At 44.7% G+C, this 18,290-nt stretch overlaps 1 protein-coding gene across 3 annotated transcripts; it reads right to left on the minus strand.

The window, feature by feature from the left end:
• Nucleotides 1-1,442: 1,442 nt before the first annotated feature.
• Drat (Death resistor Adh domain containing target) lies at nucleotides 1,443-16,603 on the minus strand. Of its 3 annotated transcripts, none has more exons than XM_076811621.1 (3): nucleotides 16,434-16,603; nucleotides 3,313-4,038; nucleotides 1,443-2,401 (listed from the first exon to the last, which is right to left on the minus strand). In XM_076811621.1, exons 2-3 carry the CDS (start codon nucleotides 4,026-4,028, stop codon nucleotides 1,966-1,968), a joined length of 1,152 nt encoding a protein of 383 aa, XP_076667736.1. In that variant the 5' UTR covers nucleotides 4,029-4,038; nucleotides 16,434-16,603; the 3' UTR covers nucleotides 1,443-1,965. The 3 variants fall into 3 exon arrangements, with proteins under 3 accessions (XP_076667736.1, XP_076667734.1, XP_076667735.1); XM_076811619.1 differs by lacking the exon at nucleotides 16,434-16,603 and adding an exon at nucleotides 4,761-5,111; XM_076811620.1 differs by lacking the exon at nucleotides 16,434-16,603 and adding an exon at nucleotides 4,761-5,110 and having other exon boundaries at nucleotides 1,443-2,383.
• Between the last annotated feature and the right edge of the window lie 1,687 nt (nucleotides 16,604-18,290).

Raw genomic sequence — 18,290 nt, forward strand, 5'->3', positions numbered from 1 at the left:
GAACTAAGCGCTGATGCTATAGAACTAAATTGATCATAAACAATGGGTTTCATAAAACCGAGTCATTGATGTCGATCGAATGAAAATCAAACGATGAACCGAGGAAGAGGAAGTCGATGGGAGTGCATAGATGCTACTTTAATAGAACACGCGCGCTAAAATAGAATCTACCAGCAGATCGTGTCTTTAAACGAACGACACTTGGCCGCGAATTACCAATTAACCCACTTTCGATCGATCAATAGTTTTCAATGGTTCAGCAAAATTGGTCGTTCGGCTCTGTACACGTGGACGGAAACTGTACAGTTGATATCTAGATCGATAATGATCGAATGAAACTTTTCAATCGAAAGGGGCGGAGGGGCGAGGTGGAGATTGAAATACAGAACGCTGTTTCTATTTTAATAAAAAAAACCGTCATCTGCTGTATTTATCACCATAATATAATACAATGTACTGTCACGGCGAACAGTCGATACAATACAACATGGTGACGCGCATCTACACTGCTAAGTTATCGCCTAGGGTTACATTAAAATTTAAGAAATGAAGGAGTCACGCTTAAATAAAGAAAACAGTCTTTCGAGGTACAACGACGACTTATACAACTGCGACGAGATGCGATTAAAATTCTTCGTAATTATACACATAGTATGCGAACGATTGCTAAACTTATTCTAACTTGCGCGCTACGTGAAAAAAAAAGGAATACTGATATACATCGAACGACAATTCGCTAAATGCCCCCCATTTGCGAATACGGACTCGGCGAGAAATAGTTCTCCCATTCGCGTCGGTCACATTCACCGTCGCACCGTGTAAATGTCAAATTCTCTGTGAACGTAAATTAAGTTCACCAAGCTACCTCAAACGCCAGATCAACGAATCGGGAAAAGCTTCTTTCTCTCTCCTTTGCGAACTTCAAACTGTAACGGTGATTACGATTCAATTGACATCAAGTATTTAACGATTACGATTAATTTCCCTCTCCTGGGCATATCGAACTTATATCTCTTGGTGCTACCACGTAAACTCTACCGCAAGAGGCTCAACTGTGATCGATAACTCTCGTTCAATTGTCGGATAAAGCCGCGCGTGAGGCACAATTACTTCGCCGAATTTCATTGGTATGAAATTGCTGAACGAGAAGCGAGCTTAATTTATCTGACGGTCACGAGAAAGTATCGTTATCCGACCAAAGAACTCGAGCGTCGAGCCAGTGCCACTTCTCTTAGAAAGAAAAGCTTCAACCCTGACGAATCGAAACGCTTCAACGAAAAATATAGCTATTTATCCAGGGTAATGGGGCCTTAATTAAATGCCTGTTTAAAGTGAAAACAATCCATGACAGCGAACGAGCGCTTATATCCAGCCCAACGCGAACATTCTCTAAAATATCCCCGAGGATTTACATGACCATCATCGTTTCCTCTTAATACGCCTTACTACTCTACACGATAGTACAATCTCGCGGAATGGCGAGAGGCAGAATATCGCTGTGCCGCGATATCCATCGCTGGCTCTCGCAAACTCACTTCGCACTCGAACAGGAGGATGCAGTAAGTGCTCTTATCGATAACGCGCATAGAAATCGCGATCTCTAACCGACCCGAAGGAATCCTTATCGTATTATATACCATATATCGTCCATAGATACGCAACGACACAGGTGTGCATCGTTTGGAACTCTCTCGTACTTCTCTACTCGTTAACGACCTAACGATCCGCGGTGAGACCCGTTAACGATACGATCCGCGAGGACTGCCGACGGTTGCTCTTCGTGCAGGGGCGATTCAGACTCGCCCCGTTTGCAAAATCTCAAATCCCCAACGGTCCCGAGTATAGGGCATCTAGTAACCGCGGGTAATCTGGCCCAAGCCGTCCACCAATCTTTCCTCCGATCGTGTTCGTGCTTTCGTGTCGTGCCGATCCGCACAGCACCCAATCGCCCGGTTAGGGGTTCCCTTAGTCCGCCGGATAGAAGCGTAGAATCGCACGCCCCTGGATCTCTGAAAGGCACAGCTTGTGCACCACGTCGAGAACTTCCTCCGCCGGGTACACGGTATGAGGCGGCGGCTCGATTTCACCGGAAGCCACCAGCTGGACCAACTCTCGGAGCTGCTCCAAGGTGCCGGGCTCGACAGACCTTATGCTCTGCTGCCATTCCTCTGCCCGTCTACTGAACTTTGGTAGCAGACGATCGGCCACCTCCTTGATCACGAAAACCACCCCACCTTTGCTCAGGCACTGCATGCTGCGGTGAAGGCTGCGGGATGTCGTACCGAAATCGATCACCACGTCCACGTGACCACGGCAGGCGTCCATCGTGCGCTCGATCAGCTGCCTCTCGTATAGATCCTCGCTCCACTGCACCACGTTCACGCTGTATTGAAAAAGGAGACTGTTTCTGAATTGATCGAATGGGTTTCCATGTGGACGCAGATGGACTGGGAAAGAACGAGCTATCTACTGTGGTGTGCTACGGAAGCGTGTACTTTCGTGCCATAGAAGTATAGATGCGGATTTGGAACGGTCTGCCGGTAGGGGGTGGAGGAATCGTTTAAGTGGGATTCTCACGGGGTTTGAATCTGTATTTGCGATTGCAAAGTCTCTTTGGAGAAGAATTAGGACGTTTCCTTAGCACTAGCTTCGTATAGGATTTCATGGTAGATTGAGTCCCAAAGTTCCGAGGAAACCGATCGCGATATCGATAAAGGGATTTTCCAGAGAGAATAGAGCGAATCAGATCGTCAGATCGAGTCAGGTGTAAAAGTGAAGTGCTCGCGACAGTACGGTGCAAATGTGTATGTGCATTGACAGCGATAAAGTCGAGCGCGATGCAAGCGAAAACAAACTTGTATACAAACCGTACCTATCGTTTCCTTCTTTTCGTCACGTAAACAGAAGAATCCCGAAAAGATACGAATGTACGTGATACTTGTGGTGACAAAGGTGTGTCAAGTACCGTAAGTTATCGAGGCTGTTCTTATCTCCGATACGGTAAATTTATTCAACTAACGAAAACAAGATGACCTCGATAACAGGGACCGAATAGGCATCGTCGATTCCCCTGGTCAAAGATCAACAAACACGCTGCGTGACGCATAACACACGCACCTCTGCTAATCCGCGAAAAGCAACGCGACTAGAAGGAAACAATGAAATCTAGTGCCCTAGCATCGAAACAACAAAAATTTCCATCATATCCCTTTTACGACCCCAGCAAGCTACATTACACACCGATTACACTCGAAAACCCTAGGCCTACGGCAACATCAACGGTTCACTGACCAAGCTATTATAACAACTCACCGTTGGAACTCCTGAGCCATGGTCAGCCCATCGTCCTTCAACGAGGCGATGGTGATAATGACGCGGTCCTTCATGTTGCTGAAATGGTACGCCGCGATTCTAAGGGCCCAGAGGGCCAGGCCGCCGGTCCCGACGATCAGGATCTTGCAAACGCTGTTCGGGCCCCTTTCCTTCAGCAACTGTTGCACGTGCCCGTGGGCAGCGAATACGGTGTTCATGGCGAGGAGCGCGCCAGCAGGCAGCATCGCTGCGACGCTCAGGCTCACGTTGTCCGGTATCTTTATCAGGTACTTAAGATCGTGAACCACTAGGTATTCGACGTATCCGTTCGGTATGCCCTCGTACGGGTAGAGGATCACGCGATCCCCGAGCTTGTAGTCCCAGTCCTGGGGCACGTTTGCTCCGAGGGACTCGATCACGCCTGCGACCTCGTATCCGGGGAACAGAGCCGCGTCCCGAACCCCGTGGTGCGGCAAGGACATAGGAAAGTCGCCCTCCAGAGAGACGTCCGTGGCCAAGCTGCTACTGCTGGAGATGGAGGTCAGGCTCGACAAGCTGGGCGAACGACGAGGATGATAGCAGGCGCCTGCACACATCACCCGGATACGGGCCCCATTCGCTGGCACGTCTGGGACAGGAACATCGAAACTGAACACCCATTCACGGCCCGTCACGCTCGGGCTCTCGATGGACACCTGCCTGCACAGCTTGTTCATCTTCTTCTCCCTGCAACAGGTCAGATACCCCTTGAATTCTCGTTTCCAGAGACATAGGATTCGGAGGAATGTTATTGGACTTGGAATACCGTAGAAGAGGTTCTTTGATTCGCTGCTCTAGCGTGCATTTCTTAGTATTCGTTGGGGGGTATAAGCTGGCCTAAATAAATAGTAGAGAGTCGAACGATTTCCTCGCTTATAGCATTTGGTTCGTTCTGGAGGCGCGAAAATGTCTAGATAATCTCGACAGAATCTGTTATAGTATGCTGTGGCAGAGAAGGATTTTCTTAGCAACCTATGGGCCATTTATTAAATCACACGCGTCGAGATACATATATCGAATATATTTTTATCGCGTGAAAAATACGCGAGAAGTTGTAGCTCTGCTTTTTACGAGCAGAGACAGAAGCTAAAAGTCCTTTAGATCTGCCCGCAACTATTTATAGCGGCGAGTTAAATTCTAGTGGCCAATCATTAAATTACGAGGCCGAGCTGCGCGTTTGAGGCTTCGAGCAAGCGTAACGAGCGGATGCTTGCCATTAAACTCGACGGTGTCCGTTAAGACTCGTTCCAGTCAGCTGTTGCCCCTCTCTGCGCACACTGTATACCACCCGAAGCGTTTCTTACGTGGAAATGGCCGCGATAATTCCACGGTTTTCTACCTGATTTCGACATACCGGGACATACGGAACTGTAAATTAAGGCTACAGAGAAATTCGAACAGATGCGTACCCGCTGCAAGGAGCACAGGGTGCGTGAGCGATCGGTGCCACCGACTCCAATTCCACGGGCATGCTGTGTTACCACAATTCCTCGCTTTGTCACCGAAGAAAAACTGTCGCCCTTTCTTCCTTTCCACGCCGAAACTCCACAGAACTGAAACCTCCGCGATCTGGATCGACGCGATATACTAAAACGCCTGGCACGTCTCTAAGATGCTTCTTCGATCGTGACACGCGCTCCAGTCGATCGAATAACCAGGACACGAATGGGAAAGATCCGCGAATAAAATAACAAAGAGGCTTCTCTCGGTGTGACGCGCAAGGTTTCTCGGTGATCGCGCGAAACGCACTAGCTGAACGCGGCGCTGCTCGTTCACTTTTATACCGTCACGAGCTTTCCCAGTGAGGCTGCGTTAGTCATGGCAGTAGGAAAGGGGCCCTGGTAGAGGGGTGGAAGAAACGGAACGTGAGCAGGTACGAGCATTCACGAACCACGTGCAACCTCTGTTTTTCTCGTATGCCGACGCCCGCACATTCGTCCAGCGCGTCGTCACACACGCATGAATGAGACGCAGATAGGACGTCTCTTTTTCTCTTTTCGCTCCCACGATCACGACCCAGGGATCGCAGCTGTTGGAGGAAGGGTATTTTTAAAAGACCTGGCGCACACTCTCTACTCTTTGTCTCGGTGTAGCCTCGCGTGAATTTTCTAGCTTCCTTTGACGATTACAGGCTGTTTATAATTGCGAACTAATTGGAGGTCACAAGTAGAGCGAATCGCTTATCTTGTTTCGAGAAAGTAATGCTTGAAGGGTGATACGACGCGCAGGGAACAGAAGTATCGGACTGATTCAGTTCCGTGAGTTTTCCTTTCCTCGTATCATACTAGTTCGTAGAGGACTAAGAATGCGATTGCCTCTAGCAGCGTGGCATAGAATAATCGAGCATTACATGTCAGTTTTGTCTGTGTCTGGACTGGCACGTGCGCGCAGCTGGATATACGTGCATAGAGGGTATTCGCAACGCATGACTCGGATGCGGATAGTGCCTGCCTGCACGTCGGCATGTTTACTACCAACGAAACGGTGACATCATTCGTATCGATGCACCGCTGACCCTTCCATGTTTCGCCACGTTTCTTTCGAATATACGGCGGGATTGAATGAAATTGTCGTTTGTAATGCAGATAAGCAGGCCACTTTTACGCCGCCAAACTTACGCATTCGCGATGCCCCTCGTCGGGAATTGTGACGCGGTGTGATGCGTCTTCGCGGCGGATATTACCGTCGACGCCGATAACACTGATACCAATCGATTCGGAATATTCGAAGCAACTCGAGCGGCGAGCACGCGCTGTACACGTGGCCCACGGCGGAAACATGTTTACCCGAAGGAGCTGGCGACAATTAGGAGTAATGGAAAAATCGTTTAATGATGCTGCACGCGATGGAAAGAATATAGAACACGCACAGTTGCGGCATGTACGAGCAACTTCGTCCCTGACACGAAACCGGAGACGTATCCAGCAGATGATTTTAATAGTCAATTGCTACTGGTAAATGATTATCAAAATCTAGGTTACATGCACAGTTGCCGAAGAAATTGATCGATTCGATCGATGTAAATCGGTAGAAAGAGGACTCTTAAAATGTGTCCTACTAAATCATCTGGAGATTCAGACTTCATTCAATTCGCAATCAATTCCAATCGCCCGGGATTCAATTATCCAATGAACTCGACGAAATTGTTACGAACTCAAATAATTGTGATTCATCTGGAATCCCTGATCCTTCTGTCGCACATTCATCGGCGTACGATTAAGACCAGGGCTTGAAACCGTTATTATAAATATTTCGGTTCTTGAAAGAGTTATGAAGAACCTTTATTCGGAATAACCGTTGTAAAGCACCTACATATCAGACTATATAAGTATAAGTTACGGTTCCTATATAGCTCTATAACTTTTATTTTTTAGGTTCTATAACTTTTATTTTTTAGGTTCTATAACTTTTATTTTTTAGGTTCTATAACTTTTATTTTTTAGGTTCTATAACTTTTATTTTTTAGGCTCTATAACTTTTATTTTTTAGGTTCTATAACTTTTATTTTTTAGGTTCTATAACTTTTATTTTTTAGGTTCTATAACTTTTATTTTTTAGGTTCTATAACTTTTATTTTTTAGGCTCTATAACTTTTATTTTTTAGGTTCTATAACTTTTATTTTTTAGGTTCTATAACTTTTATTTTTTGGGTTCTATAACTTTTATTTTTTAGGTTCTATATAAGTTACAAAGCGGTTATAGAACCGATTCATGTAACGATTGTACATAATTTTACAGTAAATGAAATCACAACATATTACAACTATAGATTACTCTGTGTAAGCAAATTGTTTAAAAATTATTATAAATAAGTAAGCAAATATATATTATGTACATATATGTATACACTCGGCGGTACGCAAGGATCACTTGTATACATATGTACAAATATTTAGGTTCTTTATAACGGTTATTCCGCATAAAGGTTCTTCATAACTCTTTTAGTCAGAATCTTTATGTAACAGTTTGAAACAGTTATTTTCGAAACCTATTCAAGCGCTGATTAAGACAAAAGACTTCCTCAAGACCCTAGTAACTTCACAATCATCCTTCCACAAACCATTAAGAATCTAAAAAGCGACATCGAATATCAGCAGGAACATTCCTTAATAACTATCAAGTACAGCAACTATTAAACATAGCACCGTCCTTGCAAGGCACGACGCTATTTCATCTCGATTGTCGTTATCCCGAGCACAGCGATGAAAATAACGAGCCCGTGGCTTCAATTAATCGTAACCTCCCGACAGTCTTCAACCATTATGCTGGCAGGTTAATGGAGGGGTTAATTAAAAGACAGGGCGCATTGAAAATGTACAAACGGAACGCAGCGCGGACGCAACCGCCGCGATCAGTCCTCATTGTTTGTCGTTTAAGCGTACTGCGACACGGCCATCTGACGATAATATTAAACGATAACGTAAACGCCTACGTTCCCTTCTGTTACCTATCTAATTCAACTTATCGACATCCATCCTTGCGTGTAATCTATATAAAATTCGCAGCCACGTCGACCGCGCGGAACAAACGCTGACAGACAGTTTGTCTAGATCCCGGAAACGTTTGCTTTGACGGCACTACTGAAATAGAAGTCCGCCCGGCGGTATCACAGGTGCCTGGAAATTATTTCGAGTCTGGCCTGCAGCCGTCCTTGACTACTTGCTGCCCGATGCACAAAGCTGCTTGCTTTAGATTTTTAGAAGGCTTTTATCCTGTGATTCCACGCGATGCTTACTATCCATGTATCAGGCAACCGTTCCTTGGATTTGTTTGGCGGAACAGTCGGGATGGACTTGCAAACGAGAACACATGCGTGGACTTTAGTTTCAGTCTACTTTGTCTACTTTAGCACCGTACCCCGTCCTTGGTTTCAAGGAAGAGTGCAGCGTGTTACGCGACTTCTGTTGCCCGAGGAAATGTTCATTATTCGCGAGAAGGAAAAACGCACCGTTATTCCAGCCGCGTCTGATATTTCAATCCCGCGTTCGATGGTTTATTGATCTACGAGATGGCGAAGCGGGATCCTTTGTATCTCTCTGTGAAATTCTCCACTTTCTCCGCTTTGTGCTTTATTATGGGCTCGGTTGCGCAATGCTTTATAAATAGTTTGTTTAACAAACTACTTGTGCAATAAAACGGCCCGACAATTCAGGTCGACGGTATCTTCCCGATGTGGCTTATAATCGTCCAGCAAATAATAGAAGTACAGTGATAAGCTTCTGCATTAGTCAGCCAAGGCAAAGCTTCAGCTAAGTTCCATAACAATATTATACTAAGCTTTCAGCCAGCAGATATTCAATTGGCTTCACGCACGAAACGTCCAATGTTTGTCTAACTTTTACACCGTACCGCAATGGAATATCCAATATCTAATATGTTATTCTATTATGCTATCTGCTATTATTTATAACACGGGAGATGCGCGACTCGCCGGTCGATCAATCACGGTATCTCAGAAAAAAAGTAATAAGCACGATTATTATGAGCCGTCTGGAATCGGCGATTGTCGTTAATGAGGGGATCAGAGGCTCGAGAAAAATACGATTTTAATTTATCTTACGATGCCGACCTCCCATCGTAGAAGTACTTTATCGGCACTCGAGAAGCAATCGATCGGCGATACCGATTACGCGGCTACTTTCTTTCCAATATCAGAACACGCCAGAAGTGACACGCGTCACTGAAAGCTTCTCGCGTGGCCTTGTACCGTTCGAATTAAAATTACGCTCATCTATCTATCACCGTTAGAATTGACGACGCGCCGAGCACTCGCGGGAATGGAACTTGTGCAACGATTATGGACATTTTTATGGCGGTGCAATGTGTCATTTCGCGAGCACGTTTCCATTGCGTGACCACCGTTAACGGAAGCCGCGATTACCTCGGAAGCGTACAGCTTGCGAGACTTTCGTCCAAGCCAATGTCCCGCAGGCAGGAAACACGTGACGCAAAGGAACGACAGGCTTTCGCAAATATTCGACGAATTTGTCGCGAATAGACGTTCGAAAATCCGCCTGCACTGAACGAACGCGAAGCCACATCTCATCTCGACACATTTCCAAGGGACAAAGAAGTTCCTGGCTGCGCATTCGAGCGCCAGTCGAAACAAAGGACTCGCACGGCACGACTTGTCCCATTGTGATGCACACGAAGCTCCTCTATCGACGCTTTATAAATAGCTTTAATCCACGATTATCGATGATCGGTAAAAATGTCGCCATGGTTCCGTCTTGGGCGCGCACTGTTTATCACCATATCTTGAACTGATTGACTTTCGTTCTTCACGCCGAGTTTTTCCTACGATAGTTTTATCAGTGAAAACATGTTTACAGCGCTACGTTGCCGCGAGACAAGAAACAATATATTTTTAGAGCTCACCTGGAGTTTTTCCACGGGCTTGCTCTAAAGTACGAGCATTAATCGATAGGAGCCTATGGCGAGATTCCCCAGGAAATCGATTCTTAAGGAAATAATCGCGGTCCAAGATGGCAACTTGCTAAACACGTTTGTTGCTTCCTCATGGGAGCATCGCCGATTTTCCGAGGTATTTGCACTCGTTCCCCCGGTGAATATTTAAAACTCGACGTCGAGCGACTCGCAGACGCCTTTCAGATTTGCGCACGACATTTTTACATTGCCGTGATAGGTACACGCGTATAAATCAATCGCGCGAAGGAAAACAAATCGCGCGGCCTTATCCCACGCCGCTACCGAGACACACGGTTTCACTGTCAAGATCCAATTCTACGTAATACCTGCTCCAGGAGAAAGTATGCGGTGGTATCCACAGAAAACAACAGTCAGATAAAGCAGTCTTTTAATAAACGAAAACAGGATCTAAAATCCCCCTAACGTAATCACTACCGAGGTAAATGCAAAAACAAATATGCATCTCCAGAAATACCACGTTTACCAGCGACATGTTACGAGTCCGTGGATCTGAATTCTTGTAGCCATTAAAAATATCCCAGTGCACCTCGATTTCAAAACCTCTGAATGGGCACACACGAATCTAGTGACTTTTACTGCAAGAAAAAAAGTGGTGACGTAAATTGTTTCCTATCCTTTCTAACAATCGCGTAGCTCAACAATCTCGCTGCCTCCATTTTTGTTACGTGCATTATTCGCGGGGAGGAGAATGGAAAAGAGAGGAAAGAGAAAAGAATGGAAAACAGAGCTTTTGCCGTGAAAACCGATGTACATAAATAGCGAGGTGCGCAAGCGGTGTGACTGCATCGATGGTAGGAGTGGAGGAGAGGGAACTCGGTCGATGCCGTGGAACCGTGGCACGCTGGAATCACGTGAACATCAGCAGGCATCCGCGTGTTCGGGCCCGACCCGCTTCGCTCCACTCCGTTCGATGCTAGCTCTCGCCGTCCCGAGTACAATGCCCGTGGTGTTTCGGGCCATTTTCACCCTCTTAACGGCGGCACGGCTCGCGTTAGAAAATTTCATCGACCACACTACCTTTCGTCACGACCAACGACTTTCTCGAAACTGATAAAAAGCCCATTAAACAACTCCGTGTCGGCAAAAGGCTGGTGGTTTACAGTTTACAACGTATCTGGGTGGAAAAGTACAAGAAACTATTGCGTTTTCCGATCCTTTAAGTATTCCAAAGAAATTTCAACCGATAGAACTATCACCGGTTGCCTAAAACGGTCGACGATCCATAGAACGATACATTGGACGATTCTCGTTTCGTTCTTTATCTGGGCTCGGTTATCCATTCGATCTTGAGAATAATTGTATCGTGAGAAAATCTGGAAGCCTATCAGTGGTAATCAGAAGATGAATCGATACGGATGATTTTGCTTATTGGAGTCCTTAAGAGGGATTACGTGAGTTATAATTTAGGAACGATGATTACTAAGCGATACGCGAAACATTTCGTGGAGGTACTCGTATTTGAAAAATTCGCTGAGCAGGTTTCTGCAAGCATTATGAAAACTGAATACCGAGAACGCGATACGGCTTTAACGAAACGCATCGGTGGGAAATTTATTCTTCTCCAAGGGTTGCGTTGCGACTGACAACGTCCCACCAAGAATTGCCTACTTGCATAACGCGATACACCTGCCTGAATGCAACTTTCTCATAACTCCGTGAGTACTATTAGAGTGGGTAATCCAATTTTTAGCGAATCCAAGCTCGATTTGGCCCAGGGAATCTTCCCCATCTAACTTGGATGTTTTAGATCCCTCGCCAAAAAGGAATTCATGAATTAAATAGCGTAGCAGCGTTCCAAAAGGAAATTCTAATCGATTGCAAGCTGATTTACAAGTACAATTTCTTTTGGAGCATAACACATTGAGACGCACGGTGATAATAAATTGCAACGGAGGCGTTAAAAGGGATTACGTGCACGTTCGACGCGTAGGCGATGCATCAGCTGCATGCAGAGCGTCAGCTGCGAGCAAGGACAAATAAATTGCACGTTTGTTCTCGTGCATCCTCTCTAAAGGGTAGGATTTGTTTCGTGGAACAATGCTTCGTGGACATTTCGTATAGTGGTCCTGCGCGAAAGACAGCTCGAACGTCGACAAAGGCAAGGGATCGTCAAAAGGAAACGCAGTCCCCGATATCTTCCTTTGGGCGATGAATCAGATGTATTTTACTTTCAATTACCCGAGGCTCTGCGTTATGCACGTTTACTCGTCGCAACACGAAAGTACTTTATTAACCCACGATTTTAATTTCGTTCCATTAAATTCTCTGTAATATCTTCACGGTAGGATCCTTGTGACCGTTGCGGGGCTTACTTGAAGGAGCAGGCACTCACAAGGGAAGATCCCGAACCCGGAAATTCAAGAAATTCTGAAACTCTGTGAATATGTAGGGGATTTCCTCCTGATTACAACGCAATTTTTGTTTACTGCCCAAATTCATTCTAAGGGGGTGTAATTAACCCCTGAAAATTCGGCTATTTTCTGATTTTTTGTTATAACTCGCGAACTGAAAGAGATGGAGAAAAAGTTTCAAGACAAAATTTACTTCTTTTAAATAGATCTACCATTTGGTAAAAAATTATTTTATAGTTCACGAGTTATAAGATAAAATCGGAAAATAACCGAATGTTTAGAGGTCAATTTCACTCCCTCCGAGTAAATTTGGGCAGCAAACAAAAATTGCGTTGTAATCAGCAGGAATTCCACTACATATTCACAAAGTTTCAGAATTTTTTGAATTTCCGGGTTGGGGATGTTCCCTTGTCAGCTATTTTCTAATGTAACAAATTATTTTACGTGTTAAAGTATGACGGAGCTTGCGATGTTCGCACGGGCACAGAAAACGAAGGTGGCAGAAGCGCAAGGATATAATTCAAGGCCAATGGCAACCTTGCTAGCGTTGCTTAATCAATCAAAGCACACTAAAACGATGGGTTCCAGTGTTACAGCTGTGCAAACAGGAAGCGGTAATGATAATTATTTAGATTGAAGATGTCGCTTAATCGTTGCGGAGACTCGTTGGCACGTTCCGTTTTCCGTCTCGCGAACGTGTGCCGGAGTAGCTGGGAAAATTCAAGTGTCCGCAGACACTGATTAAATCGGTTTATTAATCAAATTCAAATAAAACGGACGTTGCGTCACCCCTGTTGCTCGGCATTCGTTCCCACAATTTCGTTAATGATTTCCACGGTGAATGTAGGTCAATGAGTAATCCCGCCATTCGATCGATCATACGACATTTCAAGGGAGTCTAATTCCCGAACACGAAGCGACATTGTTTTCGTCGTTTTTCTACGATTACACGAGCGGAAACATTCGTTTTAATTTTGAAGCGACCAGCTTGTTACGGAATCTCCAGGTTCGTAGAACCAGTTTGGCTAGTCTCCACACAAAAGAACCAACCCTTTCCCTCGGACGCTTCTATTTCATTAACCTTAGAATTTCCCACTGCACACGTCTACATTTCCGTGTACTACACAGCCGTTGAGCTCACCTTTGCAAGAGAATAGCAACGCGAGCCCAGAGACAGCGACGTGCTTGGCTTTTGTATAAAGATAACATAAATAATAACACAAGCAGAACATCTTTCCTGAAGCTACCATTCGTTATACTACCAACGTTAAATTGACGATACGTTATCGGTAACTAACTCGACCATAGAATTCAAGGAACGAATCGATAGCAGAGTAAACTAACTGAATGAGGAAATTAGCAAACCGCCTGCGAAAGTTACAGATAACGTTCGTCACAGTGGCGCTACCAATGACGGCTCGAGGAAAGCGATTGAAGTGAACTCGCGAGCGATGCGTGCTTTCCTTCGTTTCCACCAAAGAAACGGTGTCATTAAACCCCGGGTCATGGATCATAAGCAATCGACCACGAAAATAACAGCTTTCGACAGAGGCCGACTGCATCGTGTGGGAACATCAAGAAGTCCAAAGCACGCGCGATAACTTCATCGCCATAGGGTTTCGTGTATCTCCATCGAGCTTAGAATTTCATGGAAATGTACCGAAAACAGATTAAAGATCTGAACGTACGCTGTGGAATTCTTTTTCCCGTGATAGGTGCATACTTCGTGATCATCCAGAGAAACAAGAGTCACTCTTACAACGTCAAACGAAATTGTCCGCCTAACAGCAAGTAATGAGAAGATAACGCACAGCGTGCTCCGTAACGCAAACGAGTAGGTTTGCCGAACGAGAACTACCGTTCCTCGCGGTCTGGCCAACAGTAGTCGACGACCTACCGCAATGCTAGAAAGTTGAGGCCTCGAACCCTCCTGGCCGGTGGAAATAATTAATGAGGCCGTTAATGAACTGACTTAAAACACGACGCCGTGAATTATATGCGCGGGATGTATCGGGAAGTAGCTCACGCGGCTGCTTATTCGCTGCCGTCGCTTAATGACGGCGTGTCGTAACTCCGTGTCGATTTTTAAGCTTCCCTCTCGAACGTTGCGCAAGCTCCGCGCTTTCCTCGTAACTGCGACAAAAGGAGCAATAAGTAGGCCTACCGGTTTCGTGCAACGGCAGATATCGATAAATCGGAGCGTTCCAAAGGCTGTCAAAACGTCAATGCCACGAGCCGACACCGCGAAACGATGACGTACGTATGTTGGACGATATCTGCGGCACGTCCTGGGAGCACGTGCGTACAGGCGTGCACCCAACGCGGAACACAACAGATTTATTAAGCTGCCTCTATTGGATGACGTCGCCGATGTCTAGCAACCCGCGATGTCGCCACTCGTGGGCCCCGATTGCTGCCGAATCTCATTAACGTCAATTTCTAACTGGGTCTTCAATCGCGCCACCTCCTATTCAACTCGGAATGTACCTTGGAAGACTTACAGTCGAACCTTCGTTAAAGCTTCAAAGGATTCGCTACTCGTCCTACCTCTGAATGAAAGCGAAAATGAAATTTCATTTTGTAAGATGTTATTCAGGCGACACGATTGTGGCATCTAATGGCGAGCTTCGGTATGAAAATAAAGAAATTAAAAGAAAATTAGAACCGACTTCTAAAAAGTAAAAATTCACTAAAAAGTAAAAAATAATTTCTTCCCTTATTTAATCTACGACTCTGCAATTTTTTTAAGTCAGCGCCAGATTTACACAGTGCAAATGATGAGGCGCCGACTTAAATAATATGAGAGTCGTAGATTAAATAAGGGAAGAAATTATTTTCTACTTTTTAGTGCATTTTTATTTTTTTAAGTCGATTTTAATTTTTTTTAAATTTTTTTATTTTTAACTTTTTAGTTTTATATATATTGACACAACATGCTGAGGAGATATGCGCGTACGTACATAAAATAATAATAATTACGTGACAATAGTCTTTATTATTAACCAGGACTGGCAAAAAATTGGGTCAATATTGATGCTGTCTAGGATGGGAGCACTGGGGAGATCATCAAAATTGATCCACTTGCTAAGGAGTTATGCGCGGACAAACATAAAAAAAATATATACGGGTCGAATCTATAACCTCCTCCTTTTTGAAATCGGTTAAAAAATAAAACAAAAAGCAGGTAACAATTAAAAAAAAAAACAATAAAATCGTGATCGTAAAAAGTACAACGCGCGGGTAACCGTGCTATAAAATAGGGAGGAAACGTTCTAGGAGAACTCATTTTTCTTGCCACCACGTCGGCGAGCTTTTTATACATAGGTACGCCGCGAAAGAAGCAGAACTATTCCCCAGCTGGCTACAGCGCAAGCTCGACATTTGTTTACCCTGCCACTGGTCGATCAGTGGCTCTTTTAAAAGTGCGTGAAAAATAATGATGCAGTTATTTGCTAGATCGTGCGTCTATTGCCACGCACTTGATGCGATCGGTAGCGGTAAATGGATACGGGACGCTTGGCCGTGTTTCCGTTTCGAATCAGCTGTTCGTGGGCGTCGTGCAGGTGCTCTGCGCTACGTAATTGTTGACAGACTTTTGTTACGCGATAGCATGAGCGTACGCTATCGCTGATGGTCAATAACACGCTGCTTTTTTGTGATCTTTTGTAATCGAGTATCCGAGAGTGTCAACAAATACGGTGATTAATGAAGATTAAATAACGGGTTGGGAGATCTAGAACCGAACAGTACTTTAACTGCGGTTAGCATCTGGAAGACAAGCAACATTGATTACTGTTAATTATTTAACGTATACTCTTCAGGTAATAATCGTACTCGTTGCAAAGCGATTTGCTCGATGGCAGTACAAGTGGTTACTCGATTCCGTACAACCTACATACAAGATGAAACTGCAGCGCAAAACGCTAGTAGAGATTTGCAAAACGCGGTTAACATCTGGAAGACAGTGGAGCTATAGTAGCTATCGAAACATTTCATTGCAAGGCAATCACTGGCAGAGCCCCAGCCAGCTGCCCACAGGCTCTCCATCCATCTTACTTCCCCGTGTCGCAATGGAAAAATTCGATTTTCCTAACTCTACACCCTAGTGTCCCCAACACGATGCATGTTCCAAACGTAGGAACATTGGAGTCTATGTCACTCTGTACAGCTATCATTTCGCTATGATCGCCACACCATCGAGGACCACCTATCCTGCTTCAGATTCAAACGCAGAATCCGTGCTGGAGCGTGGTGAAAGACGAATCAAGGTTGACCCCTCACCTTTCGAGCGAACCCCTTTGACAGCGTCGTCGAGATGATCCGTGGCAACGAGACGGACGTCGGGCAGAACGCTCGCACGATACGCAGGCTGATCAATCGAAACTAACTCCCGGAAAGGTGGCTGCGCGAACGCGGGTGGTCGCACGCTAAGTCTTCGTGATGTTCTGATGGATCAACCGTTCGAGGGCAGATTCCTGTCCAGGCGAGGGCGCTTCAAGGGGAAGCCACCATCGCGCCGACTCCGAAAAGGCTGCACATCCAGCGCCGGAACTAGAACCCATGGGGAGGGATGTCATCGATCGTCCACCGTACCACGGGGTCCATGGCCTGTAAGTATCAACCCCTCTGCTACGTTATATGCCGATTTCTTTTTCACACCGAAAACGAGTAGTGCCTCTGGGAGCTGAAAGCTCCAGGGACCTCTGATTAATTCGTTTATCAGCTGCATCGTTCGGTTACTTCTGTCATTCTCTTCTATTTTCCTATCGCACAGTGTGTTTTAAACCAGTCAATCGTCTACTTTATTCTTAAGATTATTTTTTAATAATTTTTTCCTTCTATTGAGACAGAATGATTTATATTATTTAAATGTAATTACTTGTGAAAAATTAATCGAATTGATGACTTTGACAATTAACATATTGTGCATTAACATTCATCGGTTGCATGGATTTCTGTGTTGCCTACTGTGATGTTACCACGGTAAGGTAGGGAATGATATCAAAATGAACAAAAAATTCAAGTTGCCAAAAATCCTTCTCGCAAACGTTATTTCTATGCAAAATGAAACTGTTCCCAAAATTTCATACAAACCTCGTCTGTGCTGCCACCTTATGGACTTTAGTACCTCACGTTCGGAAAAACCGATCACGGTGATAACGATCTCCTGAAACACCACTGTTTTTCGAACGCCCTCTACGTTTTTCGAGCGGTGGGTGTGGAAAACATATTGTTTTTATCCATAGCATATACATACGGGCGGAGCATCAGCTGGGACTATTGGCGAGGGAAACGTAGGATTATGGGGTGAAAGGCAGAGGTTCCGTTACGGAGCGCGTCGATTAGCTTCGGATACTTCGGATGCATTCGGCAAGCATAATTGAGTTACCCGATTTACTCGTATCGCCCCGTTACCAGGAACTTTACCAACTCCTCAGCTTACGCTCCATCTGTGTTCCATGGCGCAGAAACAATTTCGAATGACTGCGACCTTGCGTGACTACTGTGACGATACTTTTGAAACTCACTCCTAGAGGGCTACGAAAATTGGCGGCTAATATGGCTACCCTTATTCAATTTTACATTTCACATCGTTAATTCCACTTTTTCCAATTAATAGCCTTTCCTCGAAATTAAATAATATTTTTTCTGTTATCATAAATATTGTACAATGTTCGTATGATTAATTCATTTTATATAGTACAATCTTCCATACTTTCAATAATTAAGAAACGAAGGAACAAGCACGAAAAATATTTGAAATCTTGGAGGCATCAAAGTTTGAATTTCTGTTTGATTCTTCTTAAAGACTGTTTAAACGCGTTCAAATTAACACCAGGCTCATTTATATTAAAGGGTAATGCATACTACTGATGTACAGATAATACATGGATCCGCCGAAAGTGACACGAGAATGCCCCATAATTAATGTGAGATGAAACTCGCCAATCACAATTGAGGTTATGGTCTTCATTATTACATTTCAGACCCACAATTATATTAATTTTATGGAACGACTTTTTCAAATGATACTAGCCTGAAGAGTTTCTACGAATCCAGTTTGCAAAAGGCGGCAGAATGACAGAAAATTAAGGTTCGAAGTAACCATCCAACTAAAAATCACATAAATTTTCCCAA

Source organism: Andrena cerasifolii, chromosome 5 (assembly GCF_050908995.1).
Source record: "Andrena cerasifolii isolate SP2316 chromosome 5, iyAndCera1_principal, whole genome shotgun sequence".
NCBI classification, from domain to species: Eukaryota; Metazoa; Arthropoda; class Insecta; order Hymenoptera; family Andrenidae; genus Andrena; species Andrena cerasifolii.